Consider the following 23,587-nt stretch of genomic DNA (forward strand, 5'->3'; position numbering starts at 1 on the left):
CCCACCATTTGTTGGTTTGATCATTCCCCTTTATACTTGTTCACACATTCATTCACCTACTCACCCATCAAATGTTTTGGAGCTACTCTGTGGAAAAATGTGGTAAATGTTGGATCCTTGCTCTTGAAAATAGTATAGCCTACTGGAGAAATTGGATCTACCAATTTATAGTGTTAAAAAGAGTGCGATAAGGATTGTAAAAACACTGATTCTAACTCAAATTTAAACAAGCCATAACCCAGTGGTTCTCACATGGGTCTTTTGCCCTTCAGGGGACAGATGGCAATATTTGAAGACAGTTTTGGTTTTCATGACTTGGCAGGGGTGGTGGTGGTGGTGGTGGTATGCTAACAGGATCTAGTGGGTTAAGACCAGTGATGCTGTGGAACATCTTACAATGCACAGGACAGCACCCCCCCCCCCCCCCACGACAAAGAATTTCCCCAACCGAAATGTCAGTGTTGTTGAGGATGAGAAACTTTGACCCAAGCCCAACATGTAGTCCCTAGACATATCCTTAGGACAAATCGATACAATGTGCATTATATAAACGTTCTTGTAATGCGTTCCTATAACGTGCTGTGAACAAAGTAACCATTTGTCAGGTTTCTTACTACTCTTAGCTTTCTTTCTTAAAGACATGGATTAGTTTACATGAGGTCTTAAGTCAGCAAACCACTCCTTTTTCTCCTGGTTTTACCTAAAAATTTGACACTAATTAGGATCCTCGCTATCACAAAGAGACTAAAGAACAGCTGTGTTTAGGGGGCTTTTAAAGAATAAACTTTATGAACACTTTACCTTTTCTACACATTATCTGAAGAGAAGAGGATTTTTTTTTTTTTCTCCCTTTTCTCCAGGAGCAAGTCCTTAGAGAGGAAATGGGTTTAAGGTAAACAAATACAAGACCAGGTTTCTAGAAGCCAAAATGGAATTTTTAGAAAGGGAAATGAGAAGACTCTTACCTCAACAATGGACCCTGAAATGTTCAATAAATATGTGGGTGTGGAACACCCCAACTTCAAAAATAATATCTTCAAAGTCTTATTTGATGTGAAAGCTTTGTTATGTCAGGAAAATCCATGTGCGTTGTTGGGCTCACTTCAAAGACAGCTCTGACCTCTACCCTTCTGACTTTAGACCATTAACTCTTGTGTCAGCCCACCTTCCCTCACTCTTTTCACCTCACTCCCTTTGGAAAAGTATTTCAAACTGCACAAAATCGGTTCTGGGAAAAAGGAAGAGTCCATGGACAAGAATCTAAAATTCCCCCAAAACTGCTGTAGCTTCTCAGCCAGGAGGGAAATTTTTCAAAAGAAGGAAGCCCAGGACAGGGCTGAAGGGTGAATCTAGTGGTACAAGTTGGAAACACTCAATTCCCCAGAGACCTTCTCAAGGTCATTCAGTCTTGCTGCCTCTTTTTTGGTGGACAAAATGCAGTATCAGAAATCCATCTATGGGTGAATAAGGTTGAAGCAGACACTTGCCAGTCAGGTCAAGGAGAAGCAATAAATACTCAGAAACACACATAGTCTCTGGGAGGGCCCGCCTCTGCCACCTTGCAATTTTCTCCATAATCAAAGATTACTATTGGGGTGCCTGAGTGGCTCAGTCGGTTAAGCGTCCAACTTCAGTTCAGGTGGTAATCTCACAGTTTGTGAGTTTGAGCCCCGCATCGGGCTCTTGCTGACAGCTCGGAGCCTGGAGCCTGCTTTGGATTCTGTGTCCCGCTCTCTCTCTGCCCCTCCCTCGCTCATGCTGTAACTCTCTCTCTCTCAAGAATAAATAAAACATTTAAAAAAAAAGATCACTATTTGTTAAGGGCTATTGTGGAGGGACACACTTCTTATTGGCTCTTACTAAACATTTGAATGAAAGTATAATACATGTGAAGGGCCAGAGAGAAAATTATACAATACAATAACCTGGCTGCAGAGAAGAGATAGGGTAGAAGATTGTAAGAATCCAGGCTGGATTCACTATTATTCTAGAAAATATTTGGATATGGTAGGTAATGGGGAAGCTGAGTATGGAAAATAATCTTAATCAGAAGACAACAAGCTTTGGCAAATTCCCACATGTAGAATGAAGGAAAGATCTAAATATATTATTTAAGTTGTCTTGATGGGAACCTTTGAAATGGTAAAGTAGCTCTTAGAACAGTAGCTTTCATGGGGTGCCTGGGTGGCTCAGTCGGTTAAGCATCCGACTTCGGCTCAGGTCATGATCTCACGGTCCGTGAGTTCAAGCCCCGCGTCAGGCTCTGTGCTAACAGCTCAGAGCCTGGAGCCTGTTTCAGATTCTGTGTCTCCCTTTCTCTCTGACCCTCCCCCATTCATGCTGTCTCTCCCTGTCTCAAAAATAAATAAACGTTAAAAAAAAAATAAAAAAAAAAAAAGAACACTAGCTTTCAAACTTCTTTGACCATAGCCTGAAAAGGAAATATATTTCATATGTCCACTGGTACATTTATATGTGAGCGTAAACAGAATTTTCATAAAATGAAACTTATCCTTATAAGCTGCTATGCTCCCTATTCTCTATTCTATTCTATTCTATTCTATTCTATTCTATTCTATTCCATTCCATTCCATTCCATTCCGTTCTAAATTTTCTATTCTGTTCTTTGATTTAAAAATGCTGGTTAGAAATCCACTACATTAATCTCAAGATCTATATTCTATAAAGGCCCAAATAGTAAATATTTTAGGCTTGTGGGCCACATAGCCTTCTTTGTTTTTATTTGGTTGCTTGCTTGGATTTATTACTTTTACAACCCTTGTCATATATTGGTTTTTTTTCCTTTACAACTTCCTCTTAAAAATGTAAAAAGTATTATCTCTGGTGGGCCACGGGCCTTCGTTTGCCCACTTCTATTAATGGTCTGCAAACCATAGTTTAAAGGCTAGTGTTACAGAGTGGTTAGAGAGGAAAGTGATTTGGTAGTTTTACCTTAAACTGTCCAACTCTTTATGGCCAGTGGGACACAAATTCGCAGTCCCTATTTTTAGGGGTGGATTACACTATTTTCCATGGATAGTTTTGTCAATCTTCCCTTGAATTCATTGCCTTTTTAAAATTTGGTGACAAAAGCTCTTTTCGTTTTCGAAATATTTGGTATTCATTGTTGACATCTCTACAACCAATCTCTCCGAGACTATGATTTGAAAGAATATATTTCCGCCACACTGAAAAGAGAAAGTCTGGTGGGCCTACCTCCAAACGTTGCAAGGGCTTCTACTGCTCCGTTATAGATTGCAGAGCTCTGGGATGGTGCCTTGTAATCCCACAGGATTTGAACATAGTTCAAAACCTGGTTAAAACCTGCTGTGGAAAAAGCCCACCACAGGGACCAGTAAAAAAGATGCTTTGAGGAGTAGCAACCCTTCAAATCTTGGAACCACTGCACAAAAACTCTCAGCGTTACATTTCCCGGCTTTGGATCGTTCAGAGGATCGTCGTCACCCAGGTTCCCTGAAAAGGTGACTAATCCTTTGCAGACTGGTTTGCGATCCTTTTGTGGTTCCTTTGAGAAAGCATCCTTTCCCGGTGGCTTGGGAGGAGCTCCTTTGCCGGGTTGTACATGAAAAAACATGCTCTTCTCAGGCATTGGTAGGAACAGGGAGAAAAGAAGGGCCACACAGACAGAGGCCAAGGATATGACGTTGAGGTGAAAGTACGACAGGCTGCCCAGGGATACCAGGAGCTGGGCCAGCACCGAGGCCACTGTGTAGGCCACCAGGGTGACGCTCCTGCAGTAGCCGCTCACTTTCTGGTAGTGCTCCGGGCTGACCACGCTGTAAATGTAGGCATAGTAGGCCACCTCGGTGGCGGAGACCATCCCATAGAAGAACTCTAGCACCTGCATGGCTCTCAGTCCTTGACCAAACACAAGCAGCAGCCAGGTGACGACGAAGCTGATCCCCTGCAGGATAATGACTGGCTTGTAGCGGACGTAGTCGGTGACGATGAACACTGGGAGCAGCAGTGCCAGGTAAGAGTATGTCCAGATGGGAAAGACCTCTTTTGTGATCTGTGAGGTTAAACGGGGAGGGTGTGAGGACACAAGCACGAGGAAGCGGAACACACACCTGACATATATCTTATCCACATGACGTGTATCCATCCCAGGATGCATTGCTGGGCCCCCGTCAGTTTGACCCTTCACAGGACTTTCTGACAATACGATGGAAAGCAACGGGAAACTGAAACTCAAGGGAAAGAAGTCCCCAAATCATAGAAACTCATAACATGTGGGTTCCTTCCTCCAGGTATAAAGAAAGAGCGGTTGCTGTTCTCAGTGATCTGCTTCTTACATTTTTAAAATGTAATGTGATCTGCCTACGCTCGCCAGGCTGGGAAAAGAGGCCCTAATGCATATACTAAGCTCAACAGTTTTTCCGGGGCGGTTCAGGGCTGCTCAGGTGCTGTTCCTGTCCATTTAAGATAGTTTCCTCTCCTTCAATAAGGTTAAAAGGAATGTTTCAGGCACTGGCAGAACCTGACCATATTTACCTTTGATTCCCATCAGTATGTAAAATGTGCAGACCATCAGGCTGTCGTCTGGGTGATCAGGAAAATATAGAACAAATGACCAGTTCAAGACTCAGTATCAGAAGAAGGCATCTGTTCTTCGGTTCTTCTGCATTCTTGGCCTCACTTTCTTGGGCTGCTTTGGAGGACCCAAAACCCAAACCAAACTGCTTAGTGTCTTGTCTCTCTCTTGCTCAAATCGGCTTTGGCCACGATTTTCCAGGGAACACTGGTTATATCAGCAAATCATCTGAGCCCATCCATGATAATTTCCGCTTCTGTAAGCGGAATCTACAGCAGATAGAAGATGATGTAAAGAAGGCTGGTAGACCCTCTTTTGGGGTCTCCCTGACCCTCTCAAACCTTAGGATCTCAGATCACTGACATAAACCACCCACTTACCGAGCCTAGGAGTGTCCTTTGTTTTGACCTAATCTGTGCCCTCACCCCTTGAGTTCCCAGGTCCCCCTTTACCTACGTGTTCTCACAGTTTGGTAGAACTTTATTCTTGTTCTTCCTGACACTCAGGGGTAGTCACTAACCCGGGAGAAGATACGTCCCAGATCTGCTTTTTCTGACTGTCCCTGGCGTCTAAATCCAGCCCGGGGCTCTCTCCCAGCCAAACCTGTCTGCACCTAATGGCATTCAAGACTGGCACATGCTTTTCTTATTGGGAGGGAAAAGGGTGGATCGGTTCACAAGGCAGTTTCCTTGGCGTCGGGTAGGGACACAGGCATGGTTTCTGGGAGAGGGTGGCCAAGGGGGATGCAATTGCTATGCCCCATTTGCTGAATAACCAGCCTGTAAAACAGGTGTGACTCCCCCCCCCCCCCCGGAAGAAATCAAACTGATACAGGGCTTTGTCTGGCCTTGTTATTGTTCGGTGGCTGAAAGTGGTGGTTCTCAAATGTTCGCGCAGATCAGATTCACCTGGAGGGGTTGTTAAACACCAGACATTCAGACTCTGGAGATCTGGGGTGGGGCCTGAAAATGAACATTTCTAACCAGTTTCCCAGTGATGCTGGTGCACTAGTCCAAGGACCACACTTTGAGACCCACTGACTAACAGGCTTCCTAGGATTAGATCCTATGGCCTGACTAAAAGCTAACAATGGTCTTAATATTGATATGTAAAGAGGCAAAAAAAATCTTCGGAGGACTTTTTCAGATGCTTTTGCATAACTTTTTCCTTCCCAATCTTACACTATCCTGTAAGGTTTGTATTTATACCTAGGGATGGCTTTATTTCTAAAGGTTCATGATAATCAGCAATGACGTCCTGGAGTATGATTTGTGTGCAGCTGGAAGACTGTTTTGGATTCACCCCATTTTTGTTGAATCAAAAAGTTTTACATTTTTGCACGACAGACATGCAGAAATTATTAAGACCCGTTTTTTTGCATTTGAGTTTGCGAGAAGTTCTGATATTTTGCTTCTACCCAAAACTTTAGACGCCGGTTTTCACAAGATGTAAAACTAAGATCAACATGTGAGTAATCTTACCGTGCTGAGGCTTATATTTTTATCTGGTCCTGCTAAATAAGGTACAACAAATGGTTCTGATGGTTTCATCATTGAGAAAAATCCAAAGCAGCAGAGGATGACTGTGGGAAAAACCCAGGAATGGCTTGGTGATGTCTGGCAACAATTCATGGATGGTTACGCTTAAAAAAAAAAAAAAAAAAAAAAAAAAGCAAGTCAGAAGATTGATGGTTTCTTTTCATAAAACTTGTGTTCTCTTCCCCATGTTCCATTTGTCCTTTGGTCCCAAAAAGGAAAAAACGAAAAGCATTGCGACAGTAAATATATACCACAGGTCAAAACGCAGGAACTTGAGTCTTGCCTTTGCATTTCTTGGTTTAAAGAGAAAACTGATGATTATTTGAAAACACTGCAGTCGGGATTAAATTTCATCTCAGCTGGAATGGCAGGGTCGCTGATGAAAAACCAGTTCCCAGCATTGCAAGCCAGTCAGCCATGCTCTCCTGTAATCTTTCATAGTAGAAAAAAGTCAGGGAATTTCTCCTACGGTGGAAATCTTGGGCCTGAGATAAGATTGGTGGAGTTTTGATAGACACAGTTGCTAAGCAAACGTCTGTTTCATGGTCCCCATCCTGAGCCTATTACCCTGTAGTGGTTGATGACCTGGAAATTCATTAATGAATGCTTGAAAATGGTGAATAAAATAGCCTTTGGGGGAGTAAAGATTTACAAAGCAGATAGACCCCTTGCTTCTTCTAAGCATTGAATTCAAAGTAAACATTGGTTTAGCATCAGAAGCCTCAACTAATTAAAACTGTCATCCACCCAGGTGATTTGGATTGTTTGTAATACCTACTTTCAGAAGAATTACATGACAATATCGCATCATGGATGAAATTCAACGGTATTTAAAAGTATTTTTCTGAGTTGATACTTGGTTCCTGCTCTCCTTTTTCCCACTTATGTTGCTAATACTGAAATGTCAGAACTTCAGTCCGGGAGGATAAACCTTAAGGTTGGCTGACTGAAGGAAGACATGGGTAGCCTGAAGAAAGGCAATCCACTGCTCTGAGAGAATCTCCCTCGCTCAGCCTTCAACCGTTTTTCCTCCCCGAAGCTTCCTGACCCTCTCCAGCTCCTCTCCTGCCTTAGTCTATGCTCTGTCTCCGTTACAGCCCTGGCGAGGCATTATGGCATGGAAGTCAAGGGCAGGGCTCTGGAGTCAATAAGGCCCACATTCTTCTCCGCTGCTTACAAGCATGTAAACTCTGGCAAGTTACCGGGTCTCTTCGGTACCTCGGATTTCTCATCTGTAAAATAGGGAAAATAATACCTACCTCACGTTGTGGAGACTACCCACATCAGTCCATGTTAGAACGATGCCAATCAGTAAGCCTAAACTATGCAGTCTGCAGGGTGGATGGCTTTCAGAGGCACTGATGTATTGACATCCATATCTGCTAGTTAGCCTGGGAGCTCCGTGGGGGCAGGGATTCCTTTTTGTCACCGAGTCTAGCACAGAATCATATATATCAAAGGTCTCCTGGAAGGTGTCTTCAACTCCTTGGTGAAAGTACATCCTTTGGACCAAACAGGGTTTTCTAACTGAGCAAAAAAATTCATATAATAATAAGGAGATATTTCCCAAGTGTTCTGGTTATTTAAAGTTGTCCTCTGGAGTGGGAACTATAAGCCACCATTGGATTTTCAAGAATATGGAGGTTACTCTGAAAATCGTTTTGGAGTAACGAAAGGGGAATTCCTGGTGAGAAGAACACGGGCTTCGCAGTTGAGCAAATACAGATCTCCGATCCACCTTTTAAGTTGTGTGACCCTGGACAAGTTTCTTAATGGCCAGAGGCCTCAGGTTTCCTCACCTGTAGAGTGGATAACTTCCCATTCTACCCCAAGTGTTGGCAGCCAGGGTGTCAAAGAATGTTGAACTCAAAATGGGTGGATTGGTTGGTTTGACTAGACTATGGAATCTGTTCCACCGCGATGGAAGGATTCACGTAGCAAGTGATCATGTGGAGAAACAGCTACAACAAATCTTGAATATGGAATTTGGACTGCGGGTGTGAGGACGGGCTCCAAGTTCGCCCCCTGCTGGTATCTTCGCTTATTGCAAAAAGACGGTGTCATTTGATCTCTGGTGTTTTGCCTGCACAGACCTTCTGGATTGAACTGCTTGCTCTACGGCCTGTGGAGAACTAATGGCTCCCTAGAAAGAACCTTGAAACACGAAGCATACGCTATTCCCTGATATGAGGTCTCTGCTGAGGTTGAAGGGAGCAAAGAACCCAACGTGAAAGATGCAAACATTCCTTCCTCGGACCTTGTTAATTCCAAGGCATTTTTCGCTTTTTAAAATTAATGGCAGAGTTACTGCTTTAAAAAGGGACGACTACTGAATTTACAATCCCAGGTTATCTTAGTGGTGTGGTTGTTAATAGTTCAAACAGATGATAATTCGTAGTTGATTTTTAACCTGTTGCTTCAAAGGTCATTGGAAATCAGTTAAAACGTTACCAAACGGATGCTTCGATTTGCTCCTAATTATGTCAAAATGCAAATTTCTAGTCTTCCTGAGGATGTCGGGTGCATCGAACGCAGTGGGCTTCTGTTTCGGGACACAGGGCCATTTCAGCTGCTTCGGGTGGGGAATCCTGCCGCTTTGTGGAGCTGCTGTACTGGAAGGACTGGCTGGGCATCTAATAGATATCCTGGCTATTACTGTGCCGTGGGCCTTCTGATAATGGGTTTTTTTCCTGTTGTATTAACTAACCATAGCTGGCTGAACTTACTTGAATTCCTTTACCTCTCCTAGTCCCACTGATTACAAGAAGGTAACAATGATCTACTTTATTGTTTCCGGGGAGTAAATGAGGTCAACAGGAGAGGACTGGGGCTCTGCGTAACGCGATAAATACCAGGGTTTTCCCCTAGCCTTTCTTTGAGAATCTGGTCTAGTCCCATGATTCAGGAAATCACAAGACCAATGAATTGCTGATAACGTTAACAGCTCATATTGATAGCCCCAGCTAAGTTGAATCATTGATCATCAGTACAAAATGTATAAGTAATTTCAAAATTATTTTAAGAGAATAAGAAGACACTGAAAAAGTAAGTTTATGGTTTGAGATTAGATTTGCAAGGAAAACTATTCCTTTAAGGACTTAAATAGTCTGAAAGCCCTTTATAACTTTTAACTTACATATAAAAGGTCATAAGTCATTTGCCTTTTAATCAGGCCTTTATGGTCGGGCCATTACGCAGAACACTTGGTCAGTTTAGTCAGGTTCTGCTCCAAATACATGCTGTCCACACCAATTCTTTTCCATGATGTTTTACTAAATTCAGTTAGCATCGTCTCTAAATTAGTGAACATTCACTGTATATACTTATTAAGAATTAAAAGAAAATAATCTCTATGCTCCAGCTCACCATGACTAAGTATTAAAAGTGGTGGTGTTTTCTAAAATCTAGATTTCTTAAATCAGCTCTCCATGCCAGCATTTTCCATCTGGACCTTGCTCTGCCCTTTCTAACCGGCAGTGTTGTTTAACACACAGTGACCACGTGGCCTCATCATTTTTAATGGCGATTTGACAGATTTCTTTCTAGTTGACTTTCAACGGCCACATCACTCATCTTGCTGTTCGGAGGCCGTCAGGTAGGACTAGGGACTCATTTCATTGGCACGTTTCCCTCGCATCCAGGAAATCATGAGGACTAATGCATTGTTGATACCGACGTTGGTGCTGGGAGGTGATGTGGTCTGTAACAAATACATAAAAACGTGGAGGCGGCTTTGGAACTGGATAATGGATCGGGGCTAGAAGAATTTGGGGCTATTTGATAGAAAAAAAATTTAGAATGCCTTGAAGAGATTGTTGGTGGAAATACTACTGTTTAAGGCAATTCTGTCGAGGGCTCAGAAAGAAGAGAAGAGGGCTACGGGGAAAGTGCCTATTGTCTTAAAGAGGACCTATATCACCAGGAACAGAATGTGGCTAGAAATAGGAATGGTAAAGGTGTTTCTGATGATGTCCCAGACGGGAAGGAGAAGCACGCTATTGGACACTGGAGGAAAGGTGAATTTTGTTAGAAAACGGCAGAGAACATGATGGAATTTTGTTCTGTTGTTGGAAGGAAAGTAGAACTTGTAAGAAACGAATCTGGATATTTTGCTTGGAGAGCTCCAAGCAGTGTTGAAGGCGCAGCCTGGCTTCTCCTTGCTGGTTATAGTAAAATATGAGGGAAAAGAAAGAAATTGAGGAAGGAACTGCAAAGCAAAAAGGAACCAGTCTTCAATGATTTGCAAGATTCTCGGCCCATCTAGATAGCATACTTTGCAAACAGTGCCAAGAGCGTAGCTAGACAATCATTTGCTAAAGAGCTCGGCTGTGTGGCTAATGGATCCAATGAACCGTGTTAGCAAAAGCTGGGAATAGAGATGGGGTTCCCCAGGAATGCTCCGTGGAGAGGGCCCTCTTGCCTGATGGTTTGCACCTCTCTGAATTGCACAGGAGTCTGACGGATCTTTGAGAATTTTACATCCACAGAATCACTACTAGCCTGGACTAACAGGGGCAGGGGAAGCATGAAATGAAAAAAGGCAGAGGCACAGATGCAGAAGTTTGGGCTGATGAGATCCCCTCAAGGCCAACACGGGGAGGCTGCCGCCCTATCTGGCCCAGAGGACAGAGCATCGAGCCACACAGGATTATTCTCAGGGCTTGAAATCTGATAGAACTTGCCCTGATAATTTTTAAGACTTCCTTAGGACCCATTACCCCCTTTTTTCCTTCCAATTTCTCCTGTTTGGAAAGAAAATGTCTACTCTATCCTGTGATATTGTGTTCTGTAAGCAGATACCTTGTTCTCTGGTTCACAGGTGAAGGGGAGTTTTACCAAAGGATGAATCATATCCCTTGGGTCTCACCCATATTGATCTATATGATTTAGATGATGAATTTGGGACTCTGAATTGATGACAGCCTAGACTTAGAGTGGAGGCTGGGATGGTGAAGACCTTTGGAAATGCTGGGAAATGGGTGAACGTAATGTTGCATGTGGGAAGGATGTAAATTTTGAGAGGCCAGAAGGTGGACTGTTATGGGCTGAATTGTGTCCCCCACACAAAGAAAGTATGTTGAAGTCCTAATTCCCAGCACCTCAAAATGGAAATTATTTGGAAACAGGGTTGTTGCAGATATAATTAAGATGAGGTCATCCTAGAGTGGGCGGGTGTTTATTCCAATATGACTGAGATGCTTAAGGAGAAACACAGGTACAAAGACACACAGGGAGAAGATGGCCATGTGATAACAAGGCAAAGATTGAGAGAGGCACGGGGACCTGGGTGGCTCAGCAGGTTAAGCATCTGACTCTTGATTTCAGCTCAGGTCATGATATCATGGTTCATGAGTTTGAGTCCCACTTGGGCACCTGCTTGGAATTTTCTCTCTCCTTCTCTCCCTGCCTCTCCCCCCCGCTCTCTCTTAAAAGTAAATAAACTTAAAAAAAAAAAAAAGATTGGAGAGAGGCATCCACAAACCAAAGAACAGCAAGGATTGCCAGCAAACACCGTAAGTTGACTGAGGCAAGGAATGCTCTTTCAGAGGGTGGAGGGTCCTGCTGACACCTTCGTTCTAGATGTCTCATCTCCAGAACTACGAGAGAGAGAATACATTTCTGTTGTTTTAAACCACCCAGTTTTGTGGCACTTTTTTTTTTTTAACGTTTATTTATTTTTGAGACAGAGAGAGACAGAGTGTGAACGGGGGAGGGGCAGAGAGAGAGGGAGACACAGAATCGGAAGCAGGCTCCAGGCTCTGAGCCGTCAGCCCACGCGGGGCTCGAACTCATGGACCGTGAGATTGTGACCTGAGTCGAAGTCGGACGTTTAACCGACTGAGCCACCCAAGCGCCCCGCGCTTATTTGTTTTTTGTTGTTGTTTTTTTTTTTACAGTCATCTTAGGAAGCTGATATTGACTTTGATATACCTAATAGGAATTTTTGATAATTTGGACAAAATGTATGATGTATTTCACGTTTAAAATTTTTCATGAAACATATTCTAGCCCAGATTTCTTTGTATTCATACTTTCATTATTGTTAAATATAAAAAGGAAAATGCATCTTTATTTACATACGGAGTGAAATTTCCCAGTTTGTTTTTGTAGCTAATTATAAATATCTTCAGCTAGGTAATAAACATTGTTTATACCCCATATGGTGGTTGTTCAAAAACTGAAATGTTCTCATAAAAGACTGAAATGTTAGGTTTTTAAATTTTTTTTTAACGTCTATTTATTTATTTATTTTTGAGACAGAGAGAGACAGCATGAACGGGGGAGGGTCAGAGAGAGGGAGACACAGAATCTGAAACAGGCTCCAGGCTCTGAGCTATCAGCACAGAGCCCGATGCGAGGCTCGAACTCACAGACTGAGAGATCATGACCTGAGCCGAAGTTGGACGCTTAACCGACTGAGCCACCCAGGCGCCCCTTAGGTTTTTAAATTTAATGTTGTACGAATTGCAGAAATGATACTTACCCTTTTAGGTCACCCGCTTAAGCAAACTATAATTTAAAAAATTTTTTCTTTTAGTTTATTTACTTTTTGAGAGAGAGAAAGAGCAGAGGAGGGGCTGAGAGAGAGGGAGAGAGAAGATCCCAAGCAGGCTATGGACTGTCAGTGCACAGTCCAATGTGGGGCTCAAACCCATGAACCATGAGATCATAACCTGAGCTGAAATCAAGAGCTAGACGCTTAACCAACTGAGCCACCCAGGTGCTCCATTAAACTGTATTTTTTAAATAAAAATTTATAAATTTCCCTATGGCTTAGTCACTACTCTACTTGTAAGTTTTATATTGATTTTTCCATTGAGATACTGATGCTTATAACAACTGCTCTCCTTTTTACCGAATCTGTCTTCTTTATCAAGTTATCAAGTTTTAGAAAGAAGCGTGTGACGGTGGCGATGAAGGTGTCTCTTGTACGGGAGGCTGATGTTCCCAGGGTGCGTTTAGTAGGGTTCTGTTTTCAGCCAACAGAGCCTTCATCCACCTCCAAGTACTCAGGAAGCCTTTGGGGAAAGAAGAAAAAAAAAAGGAAGGAAGGAAGGAAGGAAGGAAGGAAGGAAGGAAGGAAGGAAGCCAGTTTTATTGTAGCTGTAGAAAAATTGCTCTAAACCATTCATGCACCTTTATTTGATCTCCTGGTCTGAACAGAGCATAAATTCAGCACGGCTGGCCAGATTAAAAGACTTAACAATGGAAACACCATCCTGCACACGCGATAAACGTGGGCTAGTGCTACAGGGATTTCACGATGCAAACCCTCTTTTTTTTTTTTTTTTTCCAATGGGCATTATCACTGCAGACACTTTCTGTTAAAGAAAAGATGACCAGGTTCATTCTAGAACCTTCTTTGATTATTCATGGCAGTGCTACAAATACATTGGGTCCAGTGTATTGTTGGAATGGATGTAACTCCTATTGAGTCAGAAAGAATGGCGTAAAGTGAAAATTGCTGAACTGCTAGGTATAGAAACTCCTTTGTGAACTTTTGGGTTTTGACAGGCTGTCCCGAGTCCATTTTTACCCCTTAATTGAAAGCAGCATGGTACAAAAAAAGAAAAAATTGGTAGGAGAATGTGCTAAAACGGGAGACGCCGTCCAGTGGGTCTCTCCCCACTCACTGATTCAGCAGGTCTCAGCCTGGAGGGTTGAGACTGGGAATTTTCATTTCTAACAAGTTTCCAGGCGATGCTGAGGCTGCCATTTGGGGGACCTCACGTTGAGAGTCACAGCTTAGCAAACAGCAGTTTGGAGGCAGTTCTGAGGCTAGAAATTTGAATGCGATTTCGGGGTTGGTTTTGGCTATACGCTCCATGAAGATTAGACACTAGAGGGCGGTGTGATCCTGGCACACGGGGACAGAGAGCGGATGATGTCCCATCAAATCCAGACCTTTGCTTCAGCCCAGACATCTCTGATTTTTATCTGTTTTGTTTACTGACCGTTCACATAGGAATTTATTTTTTTTTAATTTTTTTTTAATGTTCATTTATTTGTGAGACAGAGAGAGACAGAGCACAAGTGGGGGAGGGGCAGAGAGAGAGAGGGAGACACAGAATTGGAAGCAGGCTCCAGGCTCTGAGCTGTCAGCACAGAGCCCGACATGGGGCTCGAACTCACGGACCGCGAGATCATGACCTGAGCCAAAGTAGGACACTTAACCAACTGAGTCAGCCAGGCGCCCCGGAATGTATTTATTTTTTTCCACATATGAATTTATATGTACGAAAGGTTCTACTTCCAGGAATAAATTTAAAAGCTGCTCTCTTTTTGCTGAAGATGAGGGGTGAATGGGGGGGGGTGTGATTTTATGTCCCATTGTTCAGACTGCTTTAGAATTGAAAGATAAATGGGCTCTTTAGAGTCTGGCGTTTCTAAAAGTGTTTTCAATGAATTCAAATTCCATTCATAATAGAAATAGAATTTTGAGACCAAGTAAGTTCAGAAGCATTGGGTTAAGTCAAGTCACACGAGTTCCCTTGCTGGAATGTTCCTCACAATCTTTATGTGTACGTTGGAGTTCCTTGAGAGGGGGCAGAGAATGCAGAGCCACTGTGAGCGTTTTGGAAAGAAACACCAGTCTGGTCCTAATGCTTCATGTCTCTAGAAAGAAGTAAAGACTGGAAGATAACATGACTGCTGGGTAGTGACAGGGCCTGTCTCCTGACCGCGGCTCAGCGTACCTTCCACAGGAAAAACCTACACGACCGTGTGCTGCCCATGCCCAGGTGAGTCAAATGCACTTGGTTTTGGGGGCCTTGACTCCTTCCCGTTCCACCTGTTGGAATACTTTTCCTTCAGGCACCTGAAGGTGGGCTGCATCCCACACGTTCATACAGGTTGTGCTCCAATGCCCCTTTTGACTTCTCAAAACACCCTGTCCGAGTGGTTGTTTTTTTTTCTGTCATTCTCTATATGATTAACGGTTTTTGTTCAAATCTTCCCTTTGTTTTTGTTAATGTTTATTTATTTATCTTTTGGGGGGGCAGGGGCAGAGAGAGAGAGAAGGAGAGAGAGAATCCCAAGCAGGCTCCCCACTGTCAGCACGGAGCCTGATGCGGGGCTCAAACCCAAGAACTGTGAGATCATGACCTGAGCTGAAATCAAAGAGTCAGACGCTTAACCGACTCAGCCCCCAGGCACCCCTATCTCTTCCCTTTAAAAAGAAGAGCTGTATCCATCCATTGTGGTGTCTACTATATTTAGTATTTAGTAGGTCCTCAATTAGCATTTTTTTAGGATAAATTACCTAGTGCTATCAAAGAATATAGCATAAGATTGACTATTGTACCCAAGAGGGTTCTCCAGAGAAATAGAACCAATAGGAGTTTTTATATATTGCGTGTTACAATGGCAAAAACTAGTGTGTTTTATGAAATAGTTCTGACAGGACCCAGATAGTCCAAACACTATATGAATTTATGGAAAAATCTCCACTTGCATTTCTGGGTTTAAAATTCCAACATCTGACACTTTCCAGTAACTGTTTAAATTTAATCATATTTTATTTTTATACACCCTGGTATGTTAGCGAATATTCTTCCAGGCTTCAGGAAATTTGGATTCAAATATTATTAAGGGAGTGGGATTTTGTATGTATCCAAAGGCCTCTCTGAGAAGGAATTCTACACTGGATTTTACTGCAATTAAGGTAACTGCCTTGGAAAATCCTGGCCACTTTTTTTTTTTTTTGAATTTTCCATCTTCCAAATCTCACAGGGGTGCTTCTCGTAAGCAGGCTGACCTGTAACCACACAGTGGAAGCGAGTTCAGGCAAATATCATTCCAGGCTTCTTCCGTGCAGGAGGGAGGATGCCCTGACAGGTGGTTGTGGTGGGGATGATCTGGAGTTGCCGACGGACAAAGAAGCACAGACGTTTGTGAGGTGAACGAGCTTAAGATAAAAATCCACCTTCTGAGGAGCCTTCCCCTGCTGAGTCTCACAGAACTTTTTTTTATCCCTTCTCCTTGACTCACAAGGTCCCTCCTGCCCTGCGGACCATTGAGATAATGGGGGCAGGGAGTGTGTGTATGTGTGTGTGGTGCCTTAGATATAAAACAAAGCCTGGAAATCGATGTGCTGTGTTAAAGAACTCCTGTGTTAAGGACTTGGCTTCTGGTATTCTTAGTGGCAGCGATCTACACGTGTGCGGTCTACAGTGAGCAATACACGTAGTTCCGTAAGTGTGTTCGCACACACTTGCTAGTAACAATCACCTGGCTGTCTGGTAATTTCACTTTGAAAGGAGGTTAGAGATAACGTTCACCACAGAAGATGAAGTTCCCTGGAAAAGAGTGGAATTTCGGCTTTCCGTGGGCAAAGAGCTTTGGGAGGGATGATCTTCCGGATTACCCCATGTTATCTACCACCCACCCTGTTCCTTCACAAGGTGGGCCCCATGAAGACTGGCTTATTTGGGGACCTATTACGTTGACTGTCCTCTTCTTCGAGGTAAAATAAATGCTGATCCAAATTCTATCAACAAAGCTCTTACCTAAGTGGAGTAGGCAGCAATGATAGACGCTAAATTACATCAGTCAAGACGAATAATGACAATGAAAACTATTTGCCAGTGGTTGGGGTGAGAGATCTGTTTTCCATTTACTTCCACTTCACAGAGAGTAGGGCTATGTTCTTCCATATGGAACGTTTCTGGGGTGTTCTAGGTGTTTCTTAAGTGGCTGAGGAAATGACTATCTGTGGAGCCATCGATGAGCCATACTGACAGCCATCTGGAAGCCTACTCTCTTCTTTCATTCATCATATTTCTGTTCAACCTGTCTGTGGGTTGTTGCACAATTCTACAGTTGAACTTTGAGCTGAACTTCTGGTCTTTTCCTCTCCATGACTTCCATGGGCCTACCTACAGCTATTTCCACTGTCCCGGAGAAGCTGAAATTCCTCCACCCTCTGAATTTTGGCTTGAGAAAGCCAGAGATCAATCTAAGGGAAGAAACACAATCTCCCACTTGATGGGGATGGAAGAGGACCACAGCCTCTTTGGAGAGAGGAGGAGAAGAACAGGCCACAGTGCCAGGATTAGGCCTCATTTCCAAGGACCCTTTTTTCCATTCTACCTCAGCTCCCCATTCTCATGGCCGTACTGTATTCTCCCTCTAATAAGGGATCCAGTCGTCTGGCTGTGTCTTCAAACATCTCTTCTTGTTATGTCATCAGCTACGGTCACTGTACTATTCCTTAGCTCCGTTGGGATATCTGTCCCCCCCGCCCCCCAATATTCCAGCCTTCTCCTTTCGTTCTTTCCCTTATTTCTACAACAATCATACCAATGCCTTAAGCTCCATCACCTGCCCATGTTTAGATCACATCTGTGTGGAAAAAAAACCTCATTCTAAGGGTTTTTGTTTGGACAACATTTCTCAGTTGGTGATTCTGCATTCTTTATCTCGTCTGTTGGACGAATGGCTGAGTTCTCCATCAGGGCTTTCCCCATCTTTCATGGAGTTCCTGGAGTGCCCTTCCAAGAGGAAGTACCGGACTCTCCTGGGTGCAATTTTCAGCCACTACTCAGAGATTCTCCAGATTCCGATGCACCCCACCCCCAAGCCGAGAACCACTCCGAGACCTCTGCCCAGATTACTTTCCCAAAAAGGGAGCCCCTGAGGGTCAGGTCTGCATGCTGCCGGATTTAGTGCTGCACGAGGCGAGTGTGGAGGGCCACACTCTTTAAATGACTTGTGCACACAAATATCTGAACTGCTTCAGCCCACAAAAGACTTTCAGCCGCTCCGCACCCCTGGAAGCACGTGGGTAGTCAAGTGAAACCTGTCTTCTCCTGATACCTTTGAATAACCACCCATAATTATTACTTCTAGCGACCTTCTAGAATCTGGCTTTACCGGTCTGTCCACATGTCCTGAGATTCTGAGTGCTCAGCGTGTACTCCAAGGACGCAATTCCCAATCAAAACCAAATCAGTGCTTCCTAACACATACCATCAACAAGCACAGAAAAATAATACCTCCGGCACGTGCCGTTTAACCTAATACCTGCTTGGACAGGCATTGATACTACATGCTTTCTACGCCTCATTTTGAATCCTCGGAAGTTCACAAAGCAGATATTGTCTCAACCTGGCAGATGGGCAGGCAGACATTCCAGGAGAGATAACGTGGCTTGCCCGGGGTCATGCAGTTTAGAATCCAGTTCGGTAAGGATGTAAAGCTCGAAATCTTCTTCTGCCTGCTCGGTGGGGCGTGCTGATCTGAAGTTCCCTTCTCTCATTCTTTTCAAGTTGTTCTACAGCCTTGTTTCCCTCCTCCTCTGTCCAGGTCGCCCTCCCCCCACCCCCAAATTTCCACTGTGTGACGTACAGTTTCAGGTTGCTGTCTACAATGATGCGCGTCATTAAATGTCATGTATTATCTATCCCTACTGCTATAAGATGCGGCATGCATACCCTTTTTCTCATTAAAATTAAAAAAAAAATCTTTATTTTTGAGGGAGAGAAACAGAACGCGAGTAGGGGAGGAACACAGAGAGAGAGAGGGACACACAGAATCTGAAGCAGGCTGCAGGCTCTGAGCTGTCAGCCCAGAGCCCAGTGCGGGGCTCGAACTCATGAACCGCAAGTTCATGGCCTCAGCCGAAGTCAGAGGCTCAACCAACTGAGCCACCCAGGCGCCCCATTCTCTTTTTCTTATTGAAGGATAAGAATAACTGACATCCAACATCCTGTTAGTTTCAGGTGTACATCACAGTGATTTGATATTTTTAGACCATTATGAAATGATCCTCACAATAAGTGTAGTTACCATCTATGGCCATACAAAGGTATTACAACATGACTCATTATATTCCCTATGCTGTATAATACATTGGCATGGTTTATTTTAAAACTGGAAGTTTGTACCTCTTCATCCTTTTCATGTATTTTGCCCCTTCCCAGCCCCCCCTCCCCCAATTTGGCTTATGTATCTGTGAGTCTCTTTCTGTTTTGTTTCATTCGTTTTGTTTTTTAGATTCCACATACAAATGAAATCATATAGTATTTTTCTCCGACTTATTTCACTTAGCTTTGTACTCTCTGGATCCATCCATTTTGTCACAAACGGCGAGATTTCATTCATTTCATGGCTGAGTAATGCAGCATGTATTCTTGAAATCAGTTCAGTGGACATTTACAGAGGTTTTCTTTGAATAGTTTAAGCCCCCCACAAGCTGTTCCTTGGGCCGAAGAGATCCTGCGCTATTTATTGCTAGTGGCATCTAAGAGTTGTCAGGCTTTCCGGGATGGGGTGCTTAATTCCCAGCTGGAAAGGTTCCTAGATTGAAAGTTCAGATGCAGGGGGAAGAGCGTCTGCACTGACAGCCAGCTCTATCCTTTGGATGCTATGAGGCATCGACCCCTTCTGTTCCAGCCTGCTGCTGATGCTGCTAGCCGACTTTCAGAAGTTGTTTCAAGGATGCTTTGCCTTTACCACCACACTTAACAGCATACAATTTTGAGTAAATGTGGCAGCCCCCCTCCAGCCTTGGGCAAATGATAAAAAGCAGTGACATTTTAATTATTATTTGATTCACGTACCTTCTCCATTACAAGGAGTATAAATAAGAATTCTATACAAATTATTCTTTTCCTATGGCCCTCTCTGTTCTGATATAATTTTTTTTTTCCTCTCTGGAAGGAATACTTGTCCGTATTTTATTTTGCCCTACTAGGACAAAGCAAGGGTGGTCCCCTATTGGGTGAAACCGGTGTCTGAAGCAGACACTGGAAAGGGGTCTTTGCACACGCTGTTCCCTCCAGCACAAAAGTAAAGCTTGTCTGGGCTTACCTTTGTGGTCTTAAAAGCGAGAGAAGAGGACGCTTTGCACAGAAGGAGAGCATTAGTCAGCAAAAAAAAAAAAAGAAAAAAAAGAAATTCACAAGGTGAGCGCGGCGTTCTCTCCTCTGCTTCGGGGGGACACGAGGCCAGCCGCCGTCAGCCGCGATGTCCAAGTTCCGGTCTGCAGGGCAGATCTGCAACACCTGCCGAAAATCTTGATTGAGCAATGAGGCACGCCGTGGCGTGCTGCAATCCGCAGCAGACCGGAAGGACCGGGCAGAGTTCATTACCACGGATTAATGAGCCCTCCGCCTTTGCATCTGCAGAGAATTGACTTTTTTCCTTGTATTAAAAATAGATCACTGCTATCACATTAACAGCTTCTTGGAGAAGCGAAGTTTTCGGGTTTTCTCAGCACTTATTTTTGTTAGTGGCAAGAAGACCAGTCGGTCACACTCCCGCTACTATTTTACTAGCTTCGTATTTGGATCTCACACCCCGGGTCTTTTCCCAAGTCACAGTGTTCTTTCTTGGAACATCTAATTGGGTTGAATTTTTGAGGGCACATACTTGCCTTTTTCTTCCCTGACATTTTACTTGAATGCTTATCTCCAAAGTTTGATGCATTTCCCACCCCCAACCATTTCCTTCGAGCAAGCCTCCGTTGCTGGAATCTCCAAAGCAATTTGGTCTCTGAGGCTGAAGATTCAGCCACCTGCCTCTCTTTGTTGCCATTGTTAATGAGCTACATCATTTTTTTTTTTTTTTCCTGCTGTATCACTTACAACCTGCTTTTGAGCCACCTCCTTCCGGACATTTGCAGCTGGTTCCAGGCCAGTATTCTTCTCCCTACTTGTGGGTGTACCTCCCAGGGCTGGCACTGGCCAGTCAGCACTGCGGATTTTAGATAATGACCTCGAAACTCACATACATTCTTAGATTAGGTCAGTTGCCCTTATAATTGTTTCCAAAGGTAGGAAAGGAAACAGAAGGAAAAGGCAGTGTTGTCCAAAATTCTCCTTTTGTGATTAGAAGAGAACAGGGTGTGTGTGGGATGCCCCCCCCGCCCCCCTCCCCCCTCAATGCTCTAAGAACTTGCTGTGGGTATTTTAGCCCCCTCCAACTCTTCAACATTCTCTCCTTAGCTTTCTGGGTCACCCTGACTGTGGAAGAGAAACCCCAAGAGGTGTATACCAAGAGGTATCCAGTGTGATACCTCAGATAACAGTGTCTGTGGAGTGGACACAGTTAAGTTTCCTAATATTGTTTTTCCCCTCACCCAGCCTTTTTTTTAAATTCCCAAGATCTGGAAAATCTAAGCTAGAGATAATGAATTTGTAGAATGACTTGCTTCCCACTGCCAAAAATGCCTACATTACTTTGGCAACTATGTTTTACACCCTCTTTATAACCCCCGCCCCCCCCCCCCAATTCCTACAGTGTCCTCAGAATAACTATACCAGAAAGTTACAGACCAAAGATGGGGATAAGGTCTGCCAAAATTGGACACCTGTAAATGAAATTTAAGCATTTAAATTTCATATACTTTCAAATAAATTAACATTTTAGTTTACTCTTTAGCGTTAAAACAGGAAAAGCCCGGTAAATTTAGATAAAGCCAGCATATGTTGTTCTAATCCGGGCCAGGATCAGATGGAGAAGAAGCTGATGCTGTAGGAAGTAAGGAGAGCTGTTTAATTTCTCTTTCTCTGCCGCAAATAGAAAACAAAGGAGGATTTTTTTTTTTTTTAAGACCGCTGAGGGGCGCCTGGGTGGCGCAGTCGGTTAAGCGTCCGACTTCAGCTCAGGTCACGATCTCGCGGTCCGTGAGTTCGAGCCCCGTGTCAGGCTCTGGGCTGATGGCTCAGAGCCTGGAGCCTGTTTCCGATTCTGTGTCTCCCTCTCTCTCTGCCCCTCCCCCGTTCATGCTCTGTCTCTCTCTGTCCCAAAAATAAATAAACGTTGAAAAAAAAGAAAAAAAGAATTTAAAAAAAAAGACCGCTGAGTAAAAATACCCTGGTTGCAGGGGCTAGAACAATGCCTAGTTTGTAGTAAGCCCTGAATTAATTGTTAATAAGAGGGGTTAGTACTTTAGAAGGAATCTCTACCAATGCCATTCAGTAGTTTCCTCCGCATGCAGTCTCATCTCAAAACTTCTCATTTTCCCATTAGTGCAATGGCTGTGGGTTCCCAGACTCACACGTATGCTCTGCGATGTAATTAGGCAGTAACAGGAGATGTTCCAATTCCGGCTGTCTTAGCAAAATGCTAGTAATGCGGTCTTGCCATCAAACCTCAGGCAGCCCAAGAAAAGGGGTGCCTGGCCATGTCACATTTCGAAAAATAACTGCTAACAGTAACGTCAGCCCAGACTTACCGAGCCTTGCCTGCGGGCTGGCCACTTGACGCACGTCTTAACCTCTTTAATCTTCGCGACAATCCGACGAAGTATGACTGTTCTTGTCCCCATTTTGCAGGTGAGAAAACTGAGGTGCAGAAAAGTGAAGGAACTTTCCCCAGGTCATGCAGCGTGCCGGACTCTCTTCAGCGGGGCGGGTTGGCTGCACGCACGAAACAAATGCCCCTCCATCAAAGACCATCTTGGGCCATCTCCTTCCTTCTTCTGTTGTCGGGGACACAGGAGGTTGGCAAATTGGCCCAGTTAGCTTTTCTCAGGTCTGCTGGTTTCTGTTCCTTTCTGGACGAGTCCTGATCTTTGCTTCTCCTGCTTCCGGTATCTGAGATGGCCCAGCTCCCAGTCCTCTGTGCCCCCTCCTGCCTGGCCAAGCTGTCGGGGCATAGTCCACACAGTGAAGTGTGCACCCTGCTCGAGCCAACTTCCTTTGTAAAGTCACACAGAGACTCGGGTTTGGGATCTAGATCTTTCTGGGAATATAGGTGTCTGGGGGCAGGGGAAGGGGGGCAGGGGGGGAGGCCAACATCTTTTCCAGACTGCTGTGACCAAAGAAACCTAATTCAGAATTTCTTCAGAATTTTGTGCTCAGTAGCTTAAAGTCCTGGAACCAGATTTAGAAAAGACTCCCAGCGCCGCCTCCCACCTGGTGTAGACGCCACCCGAACCCTCCCCTCCCCCCCCTCCCCACAGATGATGTTTTCCAGCCTCTGCAAGAGTAAAGGGGCATCAGATGGTCAGCTCACAATGGTGTTGCTTTTTCCTTGCTTTTTCACTTTCCACCTGAATAGGAGGTGTTTTGATACGTAGGGAAGAATCTATATGCGTCAGGAAAGAACTAGACATTGTCTCGACTCTGAAGCACGTTCTTCGGAGTTACCTGATCCTAGCCTTTCATCGCCAGGTGGGCTATTTTCCAGACCTGTACACTGTAGATAACTACATGCAACATGAAATAATTCTTATTTCATGCAGGTGAACTCTGCCCAGTAGAGGGACCGTCCTTCCTCCACGTGGTAAAAACTCTAAATGTTTCCAGTAAGGATGTAAATGAGAAAGGACGCTACATTCTTTTCTGGATGTTGGAATAAATAGTAAAGAAAAAGCCATTTGTCACGTGTCCTGGGTGGCTCTATCACCATCCTCCTCGAGATGGCATTCCAGGGCCTCCCCCAGCAGAAGGCGGCACCAGACCTCCCTCACCTCTGGAGTCTCCCTCCTCCTCTCTCCTGAGTCCTCTCTACCGACACCCTGGGGTGCTGTGGCTGTGGAAGTTGC

General features: G+C 44.1%; 1 protein-coding gene and 1 long non-coding RNA gene across 3 annotated transcripts in view; one reads left to right on the forward strand and one right to left on the reverse strand.

The window, feature by feature from the left end:
• Positions 1 to 22,408, reverse strand: part of LOC101091721 (thiamine transporter 2-like) — a 42,013-nt gene extending 19,605 nt beyond the window's left edge. The window contains exons 1-4 of one of the 2 annotated variants that reach the window (XM_023259767.2): positions 22,274 to 22,408; positions 19,906 to 20,099; positions 6,037 to 6,197; positions 3,217 to 4,033 (exon numbers count right to left, since the gene is read on the reverse strand). In XM_023259767.2, coding sequence (XP_023115535.2) covers positions 3,217 to 4,033; positions 6,037 to 6,186 — 967 coding nt within the window. In that variant the 5' untranslated portion in view covers positions 6,187 to 6,197; positions 19,906 to 20,099; positions 22,274 to 22,408. The remainder of the gene's footprint in view (positions 1 to 3,216; positions 4,034 to 6,036; positions 6,198 to 19,905; positions 20,100 to 22,273) is intronic. The other variant, XM_023259768.2, reaches the window with a different exon arrangement.
• Positions 9,302 to 22,507, forward strand: LOC109502909. The gene is made up of 3 exons (XR_002161812.3): positions 9,302 to 9,688; positions 14,714 to 14,834; positions 22,374 to 22,507. It is a non-coding gene; the product is annotated as an uncharacterized LOC109502909 (long non-coding RNA).
• The last annotated feature ends 1,080 nt before the right edge of the window (positions 22,508 to 23,587 follow it).

This window comes from Felis catus, chromosome C1 (assembly GCF_018350175.1).
Source record: "Felis catus isolate Fca126 chromosome C1, F.catus_Fca126_mat1.0, whole genome shotgun sequence".
Taxonomy (NCBI): Eukaryota; Metazoa; Chordata; class Mammalia; order Carnivora; family Felidae; genus Felis; species Felis catus.